The 21,964-nt window shown below is 40.6% G+C and overlaps 1 protein-coding gene across 5 annotated transcripts in view; it reads left to right on the plus strand.

Annotated features, from left to right (window-relative positions):
- Positions 1-352: 352 nt before the first annotated feature.
- The window catches only part of LOC121891796 (NACHT, LRR and PYD domains-containing protein 12-like), a 98,212-nt gene continuing 76,600 nt past the window's right edge, over positions 353-21,964 (plus strand). Inside the window, exons 1-8 of one of the 5 annotated variants that reach the window (XM_042404368.1) lie at positions 353-5,424; positions 7,667-7,736; positions 7,917-8,091; positions 9,945-10,067; positions 12,323-12,570; positions 12,650-14,477; positions 15,630-15,806; positions 21,480-21,656. In XM_042404368.1, coding sequence (XP_042260302.1) covers positions 7,961-8,091; positions 9,945-10,067; positions 12,323-12,570; positions 12,650-14,477; positions 15,630-15,806; positions 21,480-21,656 — 2,684 coding nt within the window. In that variant the 5' untranslated portion in view covers positions 353-5,424; positions 7,667-7,736; positions 7,917-7,960. The other 4 variants (XM_042404371.1, XM_042404367.1, XM_042404370.1 and 1 more) reach the window with 4 other exon arrangements.

A 21,964-nucleotide genomic window follows, 5' to 3' on the forward strand; every position in this document is an offset into this window, starting at 1 on the left:
GAGGTTTAATGAAGTAGAAACTGAACACCTGTGTGGGTGTGCAGTGCTTATGATTAAATGTTTTAGATGTTTTAAGATAGTCTGGCATATGCAGTTGAAGCTTCTTCCCCTTTTCAAGTAACCTTCTGGTCAGAATCTAGCAGCACAAATGGTCTTTTGACTCTGCAATATACTCCTCCAGGCCAGCTGGGAGATGTAGTCCTTCAAGCATGTCCTACATCTGACCGGATGGCTAAAAAATCTCTAAAAAAAAAAAAAAAGGGAGGTGATAGCATTCTTTGTCCTTCAAAGTATCCCAAGAGGTGCTGATTGTATTTTTTAAAAAATATTTACAACAACGTTACTAGTGTAAGAGTGAAGTTGTGTCTTATGGGCAAAAGTTGTGTAAACGTAAGGTTAAACATCAGTTTACTGTGTTTTGTTGAACATTGCCTGTTTGCATATGTTTAGTGATGCAGTGTTTGGGTGATATTGTAGTGTCAGCCGCTTGGCGGCGCTGTTCAGACAGTGGGTAGAGTTTTGAGGGGAGAGAAGGAGAGAAAAGGGATGGGAAGTGTGTGATGACTTGACTGAGCTGTCTTTGAACGTGACTGAAGTTATGAGGAGAACCCAGAACGTATTGGACTGATTTATTCCCTCACTCACACCCACGTCGCTTACACTGGTGGCAGCGGTGGGATTTCCTCCTGTGGAATATAGTCCTTTGGGATTCTGCTCAACTTTTTGAGTCCCTAAAGCTATAGGCTAACGATAGCTACGCTAACCGCTAGCTTAGCTTTAGCTTTCAGTACAGTTAGCCAGCTAGTCGTTACCAAGTCCGTTTTTTTTTGTTTTGTTAGCTTCAAGTGAGTTTAGAAACCGTGTTTCGGTCATCTAACTCCGTCCGAGGGCTAAAGAAAAAAATAATAAAAGAGACGAAGAAAACTCATCATGTCTGACGAGGAAGCATTCTCCACCGGTGAGCAGCGAGCCAGCACAAGCACGAGGGGGGCGTCAGCGCAAGGTGTGCCGCCATCTAGCAGAACACAGGGAGCGCCCAGGGGCATTCCCTTACCGCCACCATTTCACAACGATGGCCGTGAGTCTTTTCAACTATGGGCTCGCCGCTATGAGGTAATTCAAGAGGCCCGTTACAAGGACAGTGGTGTTGACATGAATACAGTATTAGCAGCTGAGTTACCCACTAGACTACCACCAGAACTGTTCATTGTATGGGATAATCTGCCCCGGGAAACTCAGGACTCTTATACTGAAGCAAAGAAGCACTTGCAGACAGCTTTTGGCCAAAAGGATGTAATTGCATCATTTCAGACATTCCCTAATGCCCGGCATAGACTACCTAATGAAGCAATGGAAGTTTATGCTGCAGACGTATGCAGGCTTGTCAAAGAAGCTTTCCCAGATTTTGAGCACAATGCTTCAGAGTACATGAAAATGTCTCGCTTCATTGCTGGTCTGGATCAGGAACTTCAAGTCAAATGTCATGAAAGAGGGGTGAAAACTTTCACTGAGGCTTTTCAAGTCGCCTCCCAAGCTGAACGGGCTCGCCAAGCAGCTAGATTAATAATGCCAGTGTCCTCACCAAATGTTACCATCAGAGATATTGGCACAATGCAGTCAGTAAATTCAGTACGTGAAAATGACATTGAACTCGGGAAAACAGTTCAGAACCTCACTGCTACTGTTAAAGACTTAAGTAAGAATATGGATGCACTGAGACTGAAGCTGGATGAGCGAAGCAGGGAGCACCACCGTGACAGGCACATGCATGTGCGTCCTCAAAGATCTCCCTCACCTTATGGGAGAAGCCCAGATAGGGATGCAAAGGGATGGAGCTCAGGCTACAGACATTCCCCCTCTAGATACTCACGTTCCAATCATTCTCCAGAACACTATTCTCCTCAGAGGACTCGCCACCATCAAGATCACACCCATAGGGAGCCTGACAGGTACCGACAACCTTACAGAGATACTCACTACTCAGACCATGCCTTTAGCCCTTATGAGGAAAAGAGAGGGAGGCAACCCTCTCCCAGTAGACCCTACTATGACTCTCACCGCCGAAGCCCGAGTCCCTATGCCAAGCATGTTTCATTCCAAGAGTATGGGGACCAAGGCCAAACACGACAACCAAAGGACTGGGACAGTCAGTATCCCACTAAGAGTGGTTACAAAGATCATGGCAGATTTCCACAGGGAAACGGCCGTTAGCTGATGATGCGGGGTGTTCATCAGCTACTTCTCTGGAAGCCCCAGACATCTGCCTCACTGAAATAACAGACTGCATCAGTACACCACCAACCCCTAGTGGTAGCACAGATATGACAATCCCCCTGACTGAAAGTGTGAACATTGAAGCCACTGTAAGTAAAGACTTCACCTCCTATGTAAGTGGAATTGTTGAGGGCACTGATATGCATGCTAGATACAGGTTCCACTATTTCGTTCATCAGTGAGGAAACCAAAATGTCACTTCCTTCCATAACAAAAAGACCCATTAAAAAGAGGTTTATCATGTCACAAGCGGTGACTGGCCAAACTTTGGATACATTGGGTATGATAGACATCACCTTTAAACTAGGGTCTCAAACTCTGCAACATGAAGTGCAAGTCATCAGAAATGTCGGTCAAGGCTTTATATTAGGTTTTGACTTTCTCAAGCCTCACTGTGTGATTCTGGATATGGGGAGAGGACTGTGCTATCTGGGTGATGATGTCCTGCCCCTACTCAGGAAGAGTGACCTGGCACCTGCTAGTTGTAGACAGGGTACAAAACACGCCAATGCTGACTCTATGTCCCGTCGTCCCTTCACATGTGAAGGCACCACCCCTATGGTTATAGCCAATCAGGTGAGATGTGTTTCCATTCACACTCAAACAGACCCAATAGAGTCATCCATGTGCACTCCAGCCACTGAGCTGGCACCCTGCTCAGAGACTTTACCCACTGCTTCGACTGCTATGGATTTAATATCACTCGTGCAGTCTGCTTCACCAGATACTGCAGCTGTAACGGTGGACAGTTCACTCCTGAATATTGACAGGCAGTATTTCCTCCAAGCTCAAAAAGCTGATCCTGAGTTGCAAATAGTCAGGAGCTGGGTGTTGACTGACCATAGGCCACCATTCTCAAACATTAAAGCAGCCTCACCTGAAATGAGACAGTACTGGAGAGAGTTTCCTAAACTCACCCTTGTTGATGGTCTTTTGTGTCGCAAAGTCAGACCTCCACCAGGTGACGCTGTTTTACAGATTGTAGTTCCTAGTAACTTGCAGAAGGAAGTGTTTCAAACTTTACATGGACATTCACTCTCGGGACACTTCAGTTCACAAAAGACATTACAAGGGGCACAGATCAGATGCTTTTGGCCTCACATGACACGTGACATAACTCAGTGGTGTCTTGAATGCACAGCCTGTGAAGCACGGCGACCACAGACACCACACCAACAGGCCCCTATGCAAAACATAGTCACATCCAGGCCTTTTGAGAAAATTGCAGCAGACCTGACGGAACTGCCACTCACACGCCGTGGTAATCGGTATGTACTTGTTGTAATGGACTATTTTACTAAGTACCTCAACTTGTATGCCCTTCCTGATCAACGGGCAACCACTGTGGCTAAATGTTTGTTTGAAGATTATATCAGCCACCATGGTGTGCCTCAAAGTTTTCACACTGACCAAGGCCGTCAGTTCAACTCGGATCTTGTCAAAGAACTGTGCAACCGTCTGGGAATACATAAAACGAGGACGTCACCTTATCATGCTATGTTAGATGGCATGGTGGAACGAGCAAACAGGACCATCAAGGACCAGTTAACAAAATATCTGTATACCAGAGGAGGTGAATGGGATGACCATCTACGGCAGGTTGAATTTGCGTACAACACGACTGTTCACTCCTCCACAAAACACACTCCTTTCTTCCTGGCCCATGGCAGAGCGGCCCACCTGCCTGCAGATCTCCTCCTTGGAGACCCACCAGGACTTTCAAACGCCACACCGGGTACTCCAAGTATTACTGAAACTGTGTGCTGCTTTTCACTCTGTTGCACATAACATTGAGGCAGCAGGTGCTCAACAAAAGCACTACTCTGATCGTCGGATGAAACACACAGCCTATGAGCCAGGTGACTTAGTGTGGGTTGACCTTCCTGCCCTTGCTAGACAAAAACTGTCACCTAAGTGGACCGGCCCTTTTAAAGTTCTACGACGGCTTGACTCAGGCACAGGTGACATTGGAGTAGACTATGAACTTCTGGATCAACGGGACCCTAGAGCTAAACCTAAGATCATTCACTACAATCGTCTGAAACCTTATCGTTCAGCCTGGTCAGCTGACAGACATCCAGTTCCACCCTCACCTTCAGAACTGACTGTACCAGCAAACGGCCCAGGTCCCCCACTGCTCACTGCACTCTCAGGCTCCAGACCTTATGTATACAGGCACCCAAATAAGCCCGGGTGCTCTGTGACTGTGCCTAGGGATCAGACAAATGTTTGCCCTCTGCCCCAGAGTGCTACTAGCACCACAACACAGGTGGGAGACAATGTTGCCACAGGACATTCCAGTGAACTGTCTCCGGTAATTCAGCCTTTCACGGGAGTAAGGACTAAGTCAGGTCGTTGTGTACGTCCCCCAGTGCGTTACAGGACTGTTGAATGAACTGTGGTCTGTGTCATATGCTTGATTGAGAAGTACAAGTAAAAAAAACAAAACACTGAGATGTTATAGGCAAACACAAGGAAAAAAATGTATCCTGTTCCACTGTTCTTTGTTGTTGTTTTGCCAACGTCATCTGTTTATATTGTTGTTAAGCATAAAGTAGTGACAATTTCATTACACCTATTTGGAAGCGAGGACGCTTCTTGCGTAAGGGGGGGACGATGTGTAAGAGTGAAGTTGTGTCTTATGGGCAAAAGTTGTGTAAACGTAAGGTTAAACATCAGTTTACTGTGTTTTGTTGAACATTGCCTGTTTGCATATGTTTAGTGATGCAGTGTTTGGGTGATATTGTAGTGTCAGCCGCTTGGCGGCGCTGTTCAGACAGTGGGTAGAGTTTTGAGGGGAGAGAAGGAGAGAAAAGGGATGAGAAGTGTGACTTGACTGGGCTGTCTTTGAACGTGACTAAAGTTATGAGGAGAACCCAGAACGTATTGGACTGATTTATTCCCTCACTCACACCCACGTTGCTTACACTAGTTTAAATCCCAACACACACTCCATAAGACAAATTTTATTTAACATTGGCTATTGATGTTCCCTTGAGCATGACACTGAACTCAGCAACACCTGGATGACTTGGAGAAGGAAGAGTTTTGAAGTCTCTCCCGCCCCTCAGGGTCATGTGATTTCTTGTAAGTTGCACAAGTGAAATTAAATTCAACGGAGCAGGAGGATAAAATGGCGTCTGACGCGGGGTGAGTGTTAATGAAATATTTTTATTTTACCATGAAAGTCTCAGTCATTTTCCTACCTGAGGACTGTAGAGGGGAGAAGAGTTAGAATGAACTTCTATGGATATAAAGAGAGGAAATAAAACGGGTAGATAACTTGTTTGTGTGGTATTTCCGGTGTTGTGTCGAACTCTTTCTCACGTAGCCCTTGCTGAAAGAACAGGAAGTTTTTGCCGTTCTGTTGTCGGCAAATTAAGCCGTAATCATTTCTTCTAAATGCAGTTAATTTGTTCACAATATAGGTAGCAACCTTGCTCCGGAGGATGAGAAAAAAACGATGTTAAGTTTTTTTTATTTGCTCGAAATTATTAAGCTGTTCGGTAGTGGTGGTGTTCAAGTTTGCTTTCTGTTGAAGTGTAAAATGTTCTAAAACTGGTGTAAATTATTGTTGGCTGTTCAAGTTTATACAGAAATCATGAATGTTGCATCATTATATAGACTTTCTCTTCAGCGACCTCAACTCTGACTGACTTCCAGCGTCCCTGCATCAGACTTTATGATCCAACCATAAAGATTTATAAAGTCTGTTAATATTTGACTTTTGTTCTGGGTTTTTCAGTCCAAAGTTCAGAGCTGCTGTTCTGTTATCAGATTTCCTTAAAGAACACTTCAGGTTAAAGATGAATACAGAGAGTTGAGACTGTTTGTGAATCAACAGACCTTAAAAACCTCCTGCTGTGAGTTACATGTTTGTTCTTCTTCTGGTTGGTTTCCTGGTTGAAGCTGCTGATTAATTTCACCTTCATTCATCATCTTGATTCAGGTTATTTTCAGTATCTAAAGGTAACGTAACCAACAGTTTTCACCATGTGTCTGCGGGTGTTAAAATGATCTGATAACAGTAGAGATGGTCGTTATAGTGATGAGTTATGTTGCTTTGTTGACTGCACTGGTGGAATGAAATAAGAGTATTTATCAATACTCTTAATGGTTCTTTTCATTACTTAAGAATTGGGGATTTTTGAATTATTAAAGAAAGAATAAATTCAGAACAGTCAGCAAAGTCACTATATAAATTCAACAATATCTCACTTTAAAGAAATAAAAAAATGTCAATAAAATAAATAATATTCCTGACATTAAAATACTGCGTGAAGTTAAAAAAGAATGAAGAACACAGACATCAGTCAGTATCTTTGTCCTGTCCTCCTCCCTCTGCTGCTGGTTGAGAGGAGGGGCTGTTTCAGCCAGTAGCTAAATTTACAGAAATTTAACACATTTTAATACACGATAATAACTAAGCTAAACACAAACACCAACAAATAGAGCAGAGGAGAGGACAGAGAAGCTAGAGCGACCATAAATGACATCAAACTGTGATAGAGACTCAGCATAGATTCCCCGTTTACACAGGAGGCGTTCAGGTACAGTGTTGAGCGTAGATCACCTGTGTTTTCGAAGCACTCAGAGCCCAAAACAAATTTCTATGTGGTTATGCAGGTAAAACCAAAGGAAAAAAGACTTGACAGCACTGTGAAAAAACATAAGAAACCCCTGAAGTCTAATGATGAAATTGTGAAAATGTGTATTTGAATGTAGGACGAAACTGGCATTAAAACAGACAAACGCCTCCAAGAACAGCTCAACGTTTATGAATTTAATAAGAGGAGGGGTTGTTAATTATGAGCGACATCATCAGAACCATGAATAAAGTACTTAATATGATATGAGATGAAATGCTGATACCAAGTACCTGCAGAAAACTTCTGTTTTAGGAACAGCAAAAAGTCATATTCAACCAAGTGAAAATGTAAACGAGCCTGTAATCATACAACAGAATAAGAAGATGTAGAAACACTAGAAATAATTTCTAAAGATTAAAAGTAGGCTAAGTTTTATCCTCACAACACATTTGATAAGACAAATTTTATTTAACATTTACTATTGATGTTCCCTTGAGGATGACACTGAACTCAGCAACTCAGTGTGAAGACCTGTCCTAGACTAACAAATGAAGGCAAAATTCAAAAGAAAAAAGTTATATAACACTGCAAGTTCTGGTAAATTACATGGTAATGACTGGAAGTTACACTCCAAACTGTATTATAAAGGATTACCTGAAGTTCTAACATTTTGACCAAAATCTATTTTAATTTAACCTGTTTAAGCCAAAAGAGATCCTCATGAACATGTTTATGACACACACACACACACACATACGCACACACACACACACACGTTGACAGAGTCGTGTGATTTATTGTAGATGGCAGTACTGGAACTGAAAGTCTTCAACGGAGCAGAGCAGATGGATAAAAACTGACATCTGACGCAGGGTGAGTGTTAATAAAACATTCTTATTTTACTATGAAAGTCTCAGTTTCCTCCCTGAGGACTGTAGAGGGGAGAAGAGTTAGAATGAACTTGCGTGGATATAAAGAGAGGAAATAAAACGGGGAGATAATAACTTGTGTGAGTAATTTGTTTCTCTTGAATCTTGCTTTCTAATCTCACAGTCAGTGTTACTGGTTTACCTCTCAGACTGACTGAAGTCCACAAGATGAGTGCTCGTGTGGAGGAAGAGGAGGACAGAGCAGAGCCTCCAGTATCCAACGTTCTGTCTATGAAGAGTGACCAGTACAACGATCATTTTACGACCTTCAGTAATGAACCTGGACCCTCAAACACAAAGTAAGAGAGCTGCTACCAACTCATTTATATGACTCATTAGGGCCCTGGCACTGAAAGTGTGAGGAACCTGTTGTTTTTTCAGAGATTATTAGGACAGAGTGGTGAGAAGGCCTATTATATCTGAAGCAATTCTTCTTCTTCTCTGCAATGAATCACATTTTTGAGGAGCTAAAGGTGCTTGAAAACTCACAAAACTTTGCACATGCGTCAGAAGTGAGGGGAAATTTATATTTTTTATAGTATTTGGGCATCGCCAGCAGGCTCCAAAGTGCAGTTATTTTATACGCGGAAGTCAAATGTTTTAGCTTCATTTGCCACAACTTCCATAGGAATGAACAGGGCCCCGTCTCTGACGCTGTATCCAGTTCTCTTTATACATCCATGCATGAAGCCTAAAAAGTTTGAATTCCGGGTATAAAATTACACAGATCTTCCGCATCTGTGGGGCTCTTAGAGCATGAGCACCAGAGACTTCCCCCAGCCTAGCCAGCTACTTCCAGCTACTTCTGGTTAAGCCTTTTCCCATGATTGTGTGAAAAACTTGTGAAAAATGCTTTTTGGGCTAATGTGCATCAAGTGACAGACCTGGAAGTTGTAATTATGCTGTTTGGCCATTGTGTCAAACTGGCTTCAAAGCCTGGTGCTCTTCATGGGGTCTTGGGCTCAAAGTACTCGAAAATTCATGAAACTTTCCACATGTGTTAGAAGTGGTGGGAAATTATATGTTTTATAGTGATTGGGCTCTTTTGTCGTCATATCCATTCAGTCACATGCAAGGCTGAAAATTCCTGAGCATTGGGTTTGATATGAGTTACATAATTTAAATTTTCCCTGAAATATTTAGCCAAATAAACAATTTCCAGTGTTCAAAAGACACCCTGATCATATTCTGCTTTATTAAATAATGAATACACAATCAGAATATCAATAAATACAGACTCAAACAATTAATAAATAATATGTACGCATTCTGCCAGTAGAAATGGTTCATGTGCCTCTGAGCAGGACACAGAATAAATACTGAATGCAGGTTGTTATTCATGTGCAGGTGTTTGTTAAACCGCTAACAGGCTGCAGAGAGAAAACAGCTGCTCTGGCAGTGATAACTGTTCACCTTTATGTGTACTATAATCACAGTACACATGTGTGCAGACTCAAACTCCATGAAAAATCGCCACAGCTGTGACAGTCGAATTACAGCTGATCCAGCTGTTATCAGAAACAGGCGTCGCTTCATGTGACGCTTCAGACGAAAGGATGTCCCATGTGTTTAAAAACATATTTCCTCGTTTCCTCTCTCCTCACTTGGTTTTCTTGCGTCTTTCCTTGCATCCACGGTGGGAGGGACTGAGATGCAAGGAAAGGATGCAAGTGAGGGACACATGGATATAATTTAAGAGACTTGGGATGCCACGTACTGCACACAGGAAATAATGTTTTACCCATTCACACAGTGTCCGATAATCCTGAAAATTCAGAGCCGTGTCAACCGACCTCCAGTAGCAATACCATGGCTACCGTTCCATCTGACGCATGCAAATTAATTTTAATTACCTCTGCCAATGACATTATGTTTTCTGTCCCCAGTGGTTGATTTTGTGTTTGTATATTAAAATTCCTACTAATATTTATTTGCTATCTAAAATTGAACGCACATTCAAATCATTTGTCCCATCTTCCCCTTAGTATCTGTGTCAGCTATCAGTCATTTAGAAAAGCTGTGATCTAATCTGCGACTTATTATCTGCAGGAGCAGCAATTTGTGTATTTAGAGCTCATTCAATGGCTTTGTCATCAGAGAATTTATCAAGGATTCACATGATATGAATAAAAACATCTTGGTGGTGTTACAGACGTCAGACAGACCACAGACAGAGAGCAGAGTCCCCAGGATCAGACTGTCTGTCTATGAAGAGTGGCCGGTCCATGGGTCATCCTCCAGCCTTCAGTAATGAACCTGGACCCTCAGACACAAAGTAAGAGACTGTTTCTGCTGTAAACTGATTGACTAATGGCTAAATGTATTGCTGCATTAATGATCTACTTGTGTAGCACAGCCTACTCCATAGTGCCCTCAAACACAGAGCCATGTTGGAATAAAGTTGCTTTGATGTTCATGAAATTCAGTGGGATCATTGATCTCATCATTCTGGACATAATAAAAAAAAAATCCGCCCAACAGGAAGTCAGCCATTTTGGATTTCGTGCATCAGTTTTCATCTCACAAACATGTTTGAGGCCTTTAGGATGCACAAAATTCAAGAAACTTTGCACCCATGTTCAAACTAGTAAATATTTTGATTTGATAAAACAATTGGGTTTAGGCATGGCACATTGGTTGTGTTAGCCCCCTAATTACTTTTTGCATTTATGAGCTGCTAGGGGTGCTCAAAAATTCAGGATACTGTGCACATGCATCAGAAGTGGCAAAACTTGATATCTGATATGGATCTTGGGCTTGAATGTGGCAAAATGGCTCAATGGCAGCCCCTAGAAAATTTCAAAGTCAAAGCCCCCACCTTTGAATTTAACATAGATTTACGAAATTTGGTACACAGACATCTCCAGACTTTAAAAACCGCCTCTTGGAGCCATACCCTAAGTCCAACAGGAAGTCAGCCACTTTGAATTTACAGTGCAATTTTTTTGCAAAGTGAAGCCATTGACAGGTGTTATACAAACTCCTCCCAGAGAATTAACCAGTGCGACTTTAAATTTGACATCTAAAGACCATTGCTGTGCTATGCTAATTACCTCTGCCAATGACATTGTGTTCCTGTTCCCAACAGTTGATTTTGTGTTTGTATATTAAAATTTCTACTAAAATTTATTTGCTATCTAAAATTTAACACACATTCAAATCATTTATCTAATCTGCGACTTATTATCTGCAGGAGCAGCAGTTTGTGTGTTTAGAGCTCCTTCAATGGCTTTGTCATCAGAGAATTTATCAAGGATTCATATGATATGAATAAAAACATCTTGGTGGTGTTACAGATGTCAGACAGACCACAGACAGAGAGTAGAGTCTCCAGCATCGGACTGTCTGTCTATGAAGAGTGACTGGTCCAGAGATGTTTCTGCTGTAAACTGATTGACTAATGGCTAAATGTATTGTTGCATTAATGATCCACTTGTGTAGCACCGCCTACTACATAGCGCCCACAAACACAGAGCCATGTTGGAGTAAAGTATTATTTATATTTCTATTTATGATGCAGAACTATTATTATAGACTCTGTTTCAAACTGAGATGGATCTTAATCTGCATTTTATAGACAGAAACTACAGATGGTATTTCTGTAGCAACCTGAGAACCTCCATGTCAGAATTTACACTTCAAGAAGATATTCATACATCTTTGCCCCAATGAAGGCAAAGATGTATGAAGTTACTGTAAAGATCTGCGACTATTCAAAACCTGAAAGAATGTGCTTCAAATGTGTAATTCATTTTCTCATGTTTTTACTCAAAACATTCCTCAGGCAAGCTGTTATAAGCTGCCAGATGTTGTGTTGAATCAGTGCATATTATAATAGTGCAGTATGTGGTGAAAAGCTTATTTGTAGAAATGCTTTACTCACCTTGATTATGTGTGTTTGAGTTTTTTTCTCTTCAGCTAACTGCTTATATAAAATATAGTGTGGAAAACATGGAAGAAAATTAAGCTCAAAGATCCACATTTTTGGAGCTTGCAGTTGAAAGCTCTGAATCATTAGTAAGTGGACCTTACTAATGCATGAAACATAGTGTTACATGCTGTTTGTCTTAGACTGCTGGTCTACCACAAGTTTTAGACCACTTCTAACCTCAGTTCAATCCTACCTAACCCAAGATAAGCTGCCCAAAGGGACTGTAAAGCAGTAAAGGGCATAATCATCTCTCTTTAATGGAAAACTTTTACAGTGAAGCAGCTGCAGGAAGTGTTGAGTTTGTGTTAATAGCAAACTACAAGCAGATCACTAAATGTTTAGTAAGACAGCCAGATAAGAAATGCAGTTAAGGGTTAAGCAGAGAGACAAATGAATCTCTTTATGTCAGTTTACAAGACTTAAGTATGTATTTATCAAAACAGGAGAGTTTGAATAAAATTAATAATTATTTCAGAGAAGAAGCTACACTTTTACTGTTCTCTGTGACTGTCTGAGCTTCTAGACAGTGTCGGCCAAATCTTAATATTTTTCAACAATTATCATTGAAGCATATTAGTGATAAAGAAATGTCTTTACAGAGAGAGGGTGAGGAAGAAGAGGAGTGGTGTTTCTGTGGCGGAGCAGCTGTCCTGCTGTTCTTTGTGTCAGGAGGATGTCCTGAAGGATCCAGTCTCTACCAGCTGTGGACACTGGTTCTGCAGAAAGTGCATCAACTCATACTGGGACCAGTCTGCTTCATCAGGAGACTTCTCATGTCCTCAGTGTGGAAAAATATCCAGAACAAGACCTGGACTGCAGACAGACAGTCAGACCATCACTGTACAAAGTAAGATTGTTTTTGTGTTGGTGATAATGAATAATTGTCAGATTGTCTTTGTTTGGTCTCACTTTTTTCTCTGTTTTAGTGAATTTTGCTCTCCAGGAGGTTTTACATCACCATAAGATCAGTCTAGGGAGGAGATGTGAACATGTGACTGAAGGAACTGATGAAGCAGGAAGTGAAACCCTCCTCAACAGCATCTACACTGAGCTCTACATCACAGAGGGACAGAGTGAAGAGGTTAATACCCAACATGAGGTGAGACAGCTTGAGACAGCTTCCAAGATGAAGACCCTCCATGACGCTCCAATCAAGTGTCACGACATGTTTAAAGTCTTTACAGCCGAAGAGAAACACAAAAACTCACCGGTTAAATCCTTACCTGACAAAAAGAAACACATCAGAGTCGTTCTGACGAGCGGCATCGCTGGTGTTGGAAAAACCTTCTCAGTGCAGAAGTTCACTCTGGACTGGGCAGAGGGCTTGGAAAACCAAGATGTCAGTCTGGTGATTCTGTTTTCATTCAGGGAGCTGAACTTGATGAAAGACGAGCAGTACAGTCTTCTCATGCTGATCCATGTTTTCCATCCAACATTACAGAAGGTCACAGCAGAGAAGCTCGCTGTCTGTAAAGTTTTGTTCATCTTTGATGGCCTGGATGAAAGCAGACTTTCATTAGATTTCAAGAACATGACGGTCATGTCTGATGTCACACAGAAGTCATCAGTCAATGTGCTGTTGACAAACCTCTTCAAGGGGAATCTACTTCCCTCGGCTCTCATCTGGATAACTTCCCGACCTGCAGCAGTGAATCAGATCCCTCCTACATGTGTTAACAGGGTAACAGAAGTACAAGGCTTCACTGACGCCCAAAAGGAGGAGTACTTCAGGAGGAGATTCAGTGATGAAGATCTCTTCAGCAAAATCATCTCACACATTAAGACATCTAGGAGCCTCCACATCATGTGTCACATCCCAGTCTTCTGTTGGATCACTGCTACAGTTCTGGAGCACATGTTGACTACAGACCAGAGAGGAGAGCTGCCCAAGACCCTGACTGACATGTATTCACACTTCCTGCTGGTTCAGACAAAGAGGAAGAAGCACAAGTATGATAAGGGACATGAGATGAGTCCACAGGAGCTGACGGAGGCTGACAGGGAAGTTCTTCTGAAGCTGGGGAGGCTGGCGTTTGAACAACTGGAGAAAGGACACATCGTGTTCTACCAAGAAGACCTGGAGCAGTGTGGTCTTGATGTCACAGAGGCCTCAGTGTACTCAGGATTTTGTACAGAGATCCTCAAAACAGAGAGTGTGATCTTCCAGAAAACAGTCTACAGCTTTGTTCATCTGAGTGTTCAGGAGTTTCTGGCTGCAGTCTACATGTACCACTGTTACACCAGCAGCAACACAGAGGTACTGAAGGCCTTCCTGGGATACTACAGTCACTCATCCCTGGATGAGTTCCTGATGAAAGCCATGGAAAAATCTCTCAGAAGTAAAAATGGCCACCTGGACTTGTTTGTTCGTTTCCTTCATGGCCTCTCGGTGAAGTCCAACCAGAGTCTCTTAGGAGGCCTGCTGGGTCAGACCGAGAACAGTCAAGAAATCATCCAGAGAGCCATCAACAACCTGAAGAAGATGAATACTAATGTCTCTCCTGACAGAAGCATCAATATCTTCCACTGTCTGATGGAGATGAACGACCGCTCAGTACATCAGGAGATCCAAGAGTTCCTGAAGTCAGAGAACAGATCAGAGAAGAAACTCTCTGAGATCCACTGCTCAGCTCTGGCCTACATGCTGCAGATGTCAGAGGAGGTTCTGGATGAGTTGGACCTGAAGAAGTACAACACATCAGATGAGGGACGACTGAGACTGATCCCAGCTGTGAGGAACTGCAGAAAGGCTACGTAAGTCCAGATGTGATTATCAACACTATAAATCAATCACTGCAGAACACACACACATCTCTCATGTCCATCTGCTCAGTCCAAAATGTTTTAGATACTTCCTGTTGCCTCTGTACCCAACTCTGAAGAGTCTATTTGGTCTCCAAACGTTGTATTCTTTGTACCTGTAACAAAGATAAACATTTTTAAGGGTGTGTTTTACAGTGTTGAGAGTGATTGGGAAACAAAAATATCAACATTATAAAGACAATATTACATCAATCATATCAATATTACAGTAAAGTGTAATGTAAATGTATAGTGCATGCTGTAAAGTGTGAATCACTTTACATTAGAGATGCACTGATGTGGAATTTCAGGGCCAATGACAACAATTGATAATTATGTTTGTTGTGTCTGATACCAATACAATAACCAATATTATTAATCTTAAAACAATGTAGGTTATTTTTGTTTGTAAGTTACACTGGCCTTCTGAAAACAGGCAGCAACACAGAGAGCAGAGGAGAGAAAGGTAAGAGAGGCAGGACTGTACAGACTACTATAATCTACTCTAAAACCATGTCTGTTCTGTTACTCTCAGTCCGCTCCAGTACCAACACAAGACCTGACCTTAAAAAGTCCCTGTTCACAACCAGGTTTACGATGATGTCACTAGTCCACAGTCACTGTAAAAAGGCTCTGCATTATCGGACACAATTATTGACTGAAATTCAATTACCAAAACAATAACAATACAGTAGTTACATTTTCTCATTTCTTGGCCAATAAAATATCAACCACTGACATATCATACATCCCCCCTTTACATACATGCGCACTGTAAAACTTACAAACTATTAAATTGTGTTCAGCTTGTGTTACAGCTGCTTGTTGGCAACATTGTAAACCAGTTATTCTCACAACAATTGTTCTTCAGTTGTAACCAAAACTTTGAGAGCAAGAAAAACTTTGTAGTTGATGTGTTTACACTTATGAACACAGTTATTTTGTTTAATTATAAACAATGTTACGTTTTACAGTTTATCCTTCACCTTCTAGTTTTAATACAAATCCAGCAAAAGAACTTCAGTACTTAAGGATTTGTGTTTTGACAGTCAGACAGGTGTTTGATTTTAGCATATTTAAATGTAATATAATTTGTAATAACAGGCTTAAGGACTGTGGACTCTCAAAGACTCACTGTGAAGTTGTGGCCTCAGCTCTGAAGTCCAACCCCTCCCATCTCAGAGAGCTTGACCTGAGTGTAAACTCCAACCTGCAGGACTCAGGATGGAAGATTCTGTCTGCTGGACTGGAGAGTCCAAACTGTAGACTGGAGACTCTGAGGTCAGTTCACCGACTGTGTTTTCCTCTTGTACATCTTGTATGTACCCAGTTATTTAAATTCATAATAGAAGTTTCACATTTAATTTGATTCATTTGTATTTCACAAATCACTAAAATGTTTAAAATCCAAAATGCCTGAACAGTTGGTTTCACTTTGAATTTAGTCTACCATCGAAAGGGTCTGATATTTGTAAGAAATTATTGAAATTATTGGACAACTTTATGTTAGACCAATTTAATATTTATAATTTTTGGTACGTGTATGAAACTCAAATCTATAAACCAAATGGGAAAAAAGTTCAAGACTTTCATTGCATATTCATGAATAATGTCTTATATATTAAAAATTGAAAACGCACCATTTTGCAGGAACTTCTACATAAAGTCTCTCTCACACACACTTTAATACTCTCATACAGGAGTACAGACAAAGAGAGCAAATCATATTTCCAAATGCATTTTGTATCTCAAGTCGTGTTTTAGCTGCTACACTTCAACATGAGCATGATGCTTCCTGGCAGAAAATGATGTTACTTTGTGTAGCTGCACCACCAGTTAAAAGGGAAGTCATGTGAAAGTCTGGTGTTTGGCACTGATCACAGTCAGTCAGCGGTGATGATGAGAGTAAATCTGTGGTTGGAAATAAATTCCTCAGTAGGAGGAAAATATTACTTTTTCTGTATATGCTCAAGTTCTGTAGTGTTTTAATGAAATTACACTGAATTGTTACCATTTACAGGAAGAAGATAAATAAAAGTAATACATAAGCTTTTAATCCAACATGTCTAATTTGATCCATTTTACAGTCAGCAGCATTTTATTGATCTTTGTTGACATGAATAGGTGACTGAATGTTGTTGTGTCCATAGAGGCCATTTATGAGATCGGTGTAGATCCGAGGAGAAAAAAAGAAAGAGAGAGAGAGAAACTTCCCATTCATTCTGTATTTTGTTTGTGATTTTGATGTTGTAAAAAACAGTGAGAGCTGCATCAACCAGATGTTGTTCTTCGTCGATTGTCACATCTCAGTAGCCAATGGGATTGTTTACATGAATCACGTGACACAGACAGCGCGGAATATCTAAACACAGAGCATTGCTCAACTTTAGCTCATAGTTCTGAGTGACAGAACAAACATCGGAATTCAACATGATGGAATAAAAACGGTAAGATTCATATTATTGTTGTTGAAAGTTCAATCAGTGAGAACGAGTCAGTGACAGTGAAAACAAACGACGGACAGATAAATAACGGTTTGCTACAGATGGTAGTTGGTCAGCTAACGTTAGCTTGGCGCTGGGCAAGTTCACGTTTATCCTACTAATTGCAAGTAAATTACACATTATTATTAAAAGAAAATAACATGCAGATAGATGTTTAATTGTGTCCTGTAGGCTGTAGACCTAACTGTTGGCCTGTGCGCCCGGCGGGTGTATGAACAGGCTGAATATACTGTACATAACCACCTAATATATGTATATGAAGTAACGTCATTTTTTTTTACCATTTAATATTTATCTCATCACTCCTCGCACTCTTCACTTCTTTACACTATTTCAGTCTTGTTTACAGTTCACAGAAACGGTTTCACGTGTATATAGTCATTCCTTGTGTATATTTCTGAAGATTGTTGTGTTATTCTGTGTAAGAACATTGAGAGCCAATAAAGCGGAGTCAAACTGCTTGTATGTGTAAACATACTTGGCCAATAAAGATGATTCTGATTCTGATTTGTAGGATAAAGTTACAGGTTATTCACCATTGAAGGCTCCAGCAATTTTGATGAAATGTTAATTAATTGTTAGGTTTGTCCAACACATCTAGTCTGATCTAATTAACCTCTTAATCCCTAGGCCTCTGGCTCAGGCCTCTGCTCAAAAATGGCATACTCATAATAAATACAGTATATCTCTGCAACTACAAGGTTTATATGAACACTTTCTATATCATAATAAAGGTAACACGTGTGAGATTTGTGCAGAGGTGTAAGCATCAGTATAGATGTTACTGGGTCAGAGTAAATGAAGATGGAACATGGCATAAATGAAAGATTTCATTTCCACCTATAAAACAACAACAACTTAACAGTATTATAGTAAATATCCCCTTTGAAATTATGCAGTTGCAGCCCAAAACCTCTAGTAAACCATAAGACAACATGTGAACATTACCTGTCCCAAAAATGATGCTAAGAAGGTGAAGCAGAGCAAAGTTAGAGAAGTTTTAGTGGAGAAAAAATTCCGAATTAGCTATTTGTAATTACATCAAATGTAATGTAATCCTAATGTAATCTGAGCAACGATCTCAGCTAACCTGAGCAATAGGCATCAATATCTCCGGAAACCATTGGTCGATTTGGACCATACTTGGACGGTTTTGGCCTCTAATCAAAGCTCACAAACTCCGCTATCGATTGCTTTTGACTGAATCTGTGTCAGTACTACGATTCAACCACTAGATGGAGACATAGACCGTGTGTTCGCATGGAAGGCTTAGACGATGGCCGACTTCACTCTGTCCTTCCTACCGGGAAAGTGGATACAGAAAGGTTGTAATCAACTCAAAATGACCCAGAGACATTGGAGTAGCCATTACTAGTGGTTTAATGCGGCCAGACGCAATTTTTGATTACAAAAACAGCAAAGGTAAGACACAATTTGTAGTTGTTAATGTAAAAACGGAAGTTTTTCTATATTTCTTGGACGTTTTTTCCAGTGAGTTTTGGTCGGATAATGATAGGAGTTATATTGCTGCAATCTGTGAAATCTCAGGATTCATGTGATGTGTGTGTGGATAGCGTGAAATGAAAGATATAAGGGGCGCTTTTTGTTACACGCTCACAGTTGCTTGGTGTTTGACTTGTGTTTCGTTTAGGTAAAAATGGTTACGCTAGCTTACTAGCCGAGCTTCTTCTGAACAAAACGGTACGTGGTGTGATTATGCTCTTCCGTGTTAAATACCCTGTGACGCGTTTGCTTCTACGACGGCAGCGCTGCTCCCGCCGGCGGGGGCGCTCGGGCTGTCCTCTAGTGAAGCTGGAAGTTGTGCAGCTGTTTGCTGTGTTTAATGCTTTGGATATTGGCGGACCAGTTGTTGAGTAGCAACAGACGGGAGCTCTGTAATTTCTAAATTAAGTCATTATTTGTGTTATTTATCATTTAAGTAACCTGGTGTTTGCTTATTTTTTTTCTTTTAACTCCTGATCTAGTCTACTCTTATTTTGTGTCAAACATAGGTAATGGTAAATGATAAAATTATGTTACTTTATGTACAGTGCATAGTGTATAGTAGGTGTTTATCTACAGTATATAACTTGCAGCCTGCTCAGATATACAATAGTGAGTGAAATGTTACACATTTTGTATTTTAGACTAAAATAAATGTATATAATTTGTTGGTACAGTGGACATTATAGTGTAACAATGTAAATGTGAAACAGGTTACCCCAATCTCCCCACAACAGACATCATCTGGTTAGTTTTATATAAAACAATCTTCAGACCTGATCTATATGATGGAGTGACATGTGTTTACTGTAGCTAACGTTAGTCCAGCTGCTGGAAACAGCTGCTCAGCTGGACGGATGTCCCGGGGACGAAACAATACTGTTGCTGTGACTTTATCTGTCCATTTACTGTCACCGCTAAAATGCATTTATATTCAGATCAGGGGAGTGTCGCTTATACACTTCATCACTTTTGTGTTGATTTTGTTGGAAGCATGTGTAATTTGAGTCCTGCTGTCTGACAGTCAGCTCTCAGCCTGCATTAACCGATCAGCTGCTTCTGTTCAACATGTTAGTTTAGCGTTAGCATGAGCCTCAGATAGCTAAACCGCACAGCCGCCAGACAACAACTCCATGTAGTTTTCACAGCTTTATGCTTCAGAGTTCAACCAGACGCCACAGTGAGCAGATTGTGGCTCACTGCGAGTCTGCAACTGTTTTTCTTCGTCGGAAGGCAGGGAGGTGCGTTCGTTTTACAGCTTGTGCGGCCCTTCCGGGCGGTCACCAGAAACACCTGTAACTCAATCGGTTGAATTATTAATGGCAATTAACCCATAATCGATGAATCATTGACATTCCTAATTTATATCATCTATTTTTCTATACCTGTAGGCTCAATTTGCAGCATAGCCAAGCCTATGTGAAATTTCTTAATAACCTAAACATGGATGAGGGTGGATGTGTTTTAAGGCACCACAGTTGAATAAGGACAAAATAATCCATGTTCTTCTATCAAAATGAAACTTAGTAATATACACTCTCATCCAATATATTTCTGTATTATAACCTTTAATTTTTAATATGAAATTATGCAAATTAGGCAAACTCATGTAATAAATTAGAACAAATATAATTATTTCAGGTGCGTTGTCTTCGCTTAATCTCATGTGTATAATAATCATTAATTAATAAGAAAATATAAATGTACAGCGGGGGGGAAATAAGTATTCAACACGTCAACCTTTTTTCAGGAGACATATTTCCAGTGCAGCTATTCATATGAAATTAAGAGCAGACATTGGTATTAAATCAATAAGGCAACACAGCTAAAGAAATCATAACATCCCAATCAACAAAAAACTTATGTGCATTGAATTGGAATGACACAGGACAAAAGTATTGAACAGGCAGTAAGAAAAAGCACTGAACCAGGTGATTCCATTAATTAGTCCTCTTACCTGTGCTAATTACAATCAGCTGGGTTAGTGCATGTGGCTGTTAGCACTTCCACTCTTTTAAAAAGGGTTAGACATCTGTGAAGATATTATTTGTTACTAAGCTGTCATGCAAGAACCATCTCATGATGATTAGAGGCAAAGAGCTCTCCCAAAACCTTCACAACAAGATTGTTGAGCAACAGGAATGGCACAGGTTACTGACTGATTTCTCAACTCCTAAATGTTCCCATAAGCACCATTGGGACCATTATCTGCAAGTGGAAGCAGCTTCACTCCACCATCAACTGGCTACACACAGGAGCTCCTCACAAGATTGCTGACCGAGCAGTAAGAAAATTAGTCAGAAGAGTAGCCCAAGATCCAAGGACCAGTCAAAAAGAGCTCCATGATTATGTGTGAAGTGGTGCTGAAATCTCATAATTTTACATCTTGTGTTATTTGTTTAGCAGGCGTCAAGTAATATAGGTTTACAAATTACAGGTGAATAACATGACCTTGCTGCGCCTTGAAAAAAATTTCACTGAAAAGTTGTTGTTTTTTTTGCTGTAATCCCTGTGAGATTAATATGATGTAAAAGTTGTGGTGACACTAAACTGCAGACATAAGGATGATGTTATGTTGATCCACACTGAGTATCTTACTGTTAACGTCTATTTTCTTCTTCAGTGGTTTAATCTATTGACTGTATCAGAGCTGCAGATTTGAAACCTTAATATAAGATGAAAAAGCTGCACTGGCTAATTCACTGTTAAGTCACTGTGTGTTTATTGAAGTAGCAGCATGTTGTCATTAATATTAATGAAGCTCTTTTTCACTGTTTGTATTTGACAGTTTTTAACCTGCATCCTGTTGGGTTCAGGTGTTTGGAGTTTCCATTTTCTAAACTTGTTCATTCTAAACCTTCTTCATCTCTGAACAGATTATGAAACATTGAATGATTTCAAGCAGAATAATCTGCTTCTAACACTACATGATTTCTTCTTTATTCAGATTGAAGAGCTGCAGGTTGTCAGAGATCAGCTGTGCTTCTCTGGTCTCAGCTCTGAAGTCCAACCCCTCCCATCTGAGAGAGCTTGATCTGAGTGACAACTCCAGTCAGGACAGTTCAAGATCAAAGCTGCCATTTGATTTTCTGGAGAGTCCACACTGTAGACTGGAGACTCTGAGGTCAGACACCATTTCTTACTTCTGTGCTGAGATTAATATGATGTGAAAGTTGTGGTGACACTAAACTGCAGAAATAAGGTTTTGTTTTCAAACATTTAAATACTATTTAAAGCCTCCCTCCAGTGTATTTTGACATTTTTGAGATATTTCATATTTTTCTGAGTCATTTCCTGACCATGTTGATTAGCCACAATGTTCACTAAATATTTGTGGACAAATAACTTTCCAGGGATTAAAGTTGTCCATCGCAATGATGGATTTCCATCATTTGGAGTCCGTAGAGGCCTTTTGTGACATCAGTGTAGGGC

The sequence above is a fragment of the Thunnus maccoyii genome, chromosome 24, assembly GCF_910596095.1.
Source record: "Thunnus maccoyii chromosome 24, fThuMac1.1, whole genome shotgun sequence".
Classification (NCBI taxonomy): Eukaryota; Metazoa; Chordata; class Actinopteri; order Scombriformes; family Scombridae; genus Thunnus; species Thunnus maccoyii.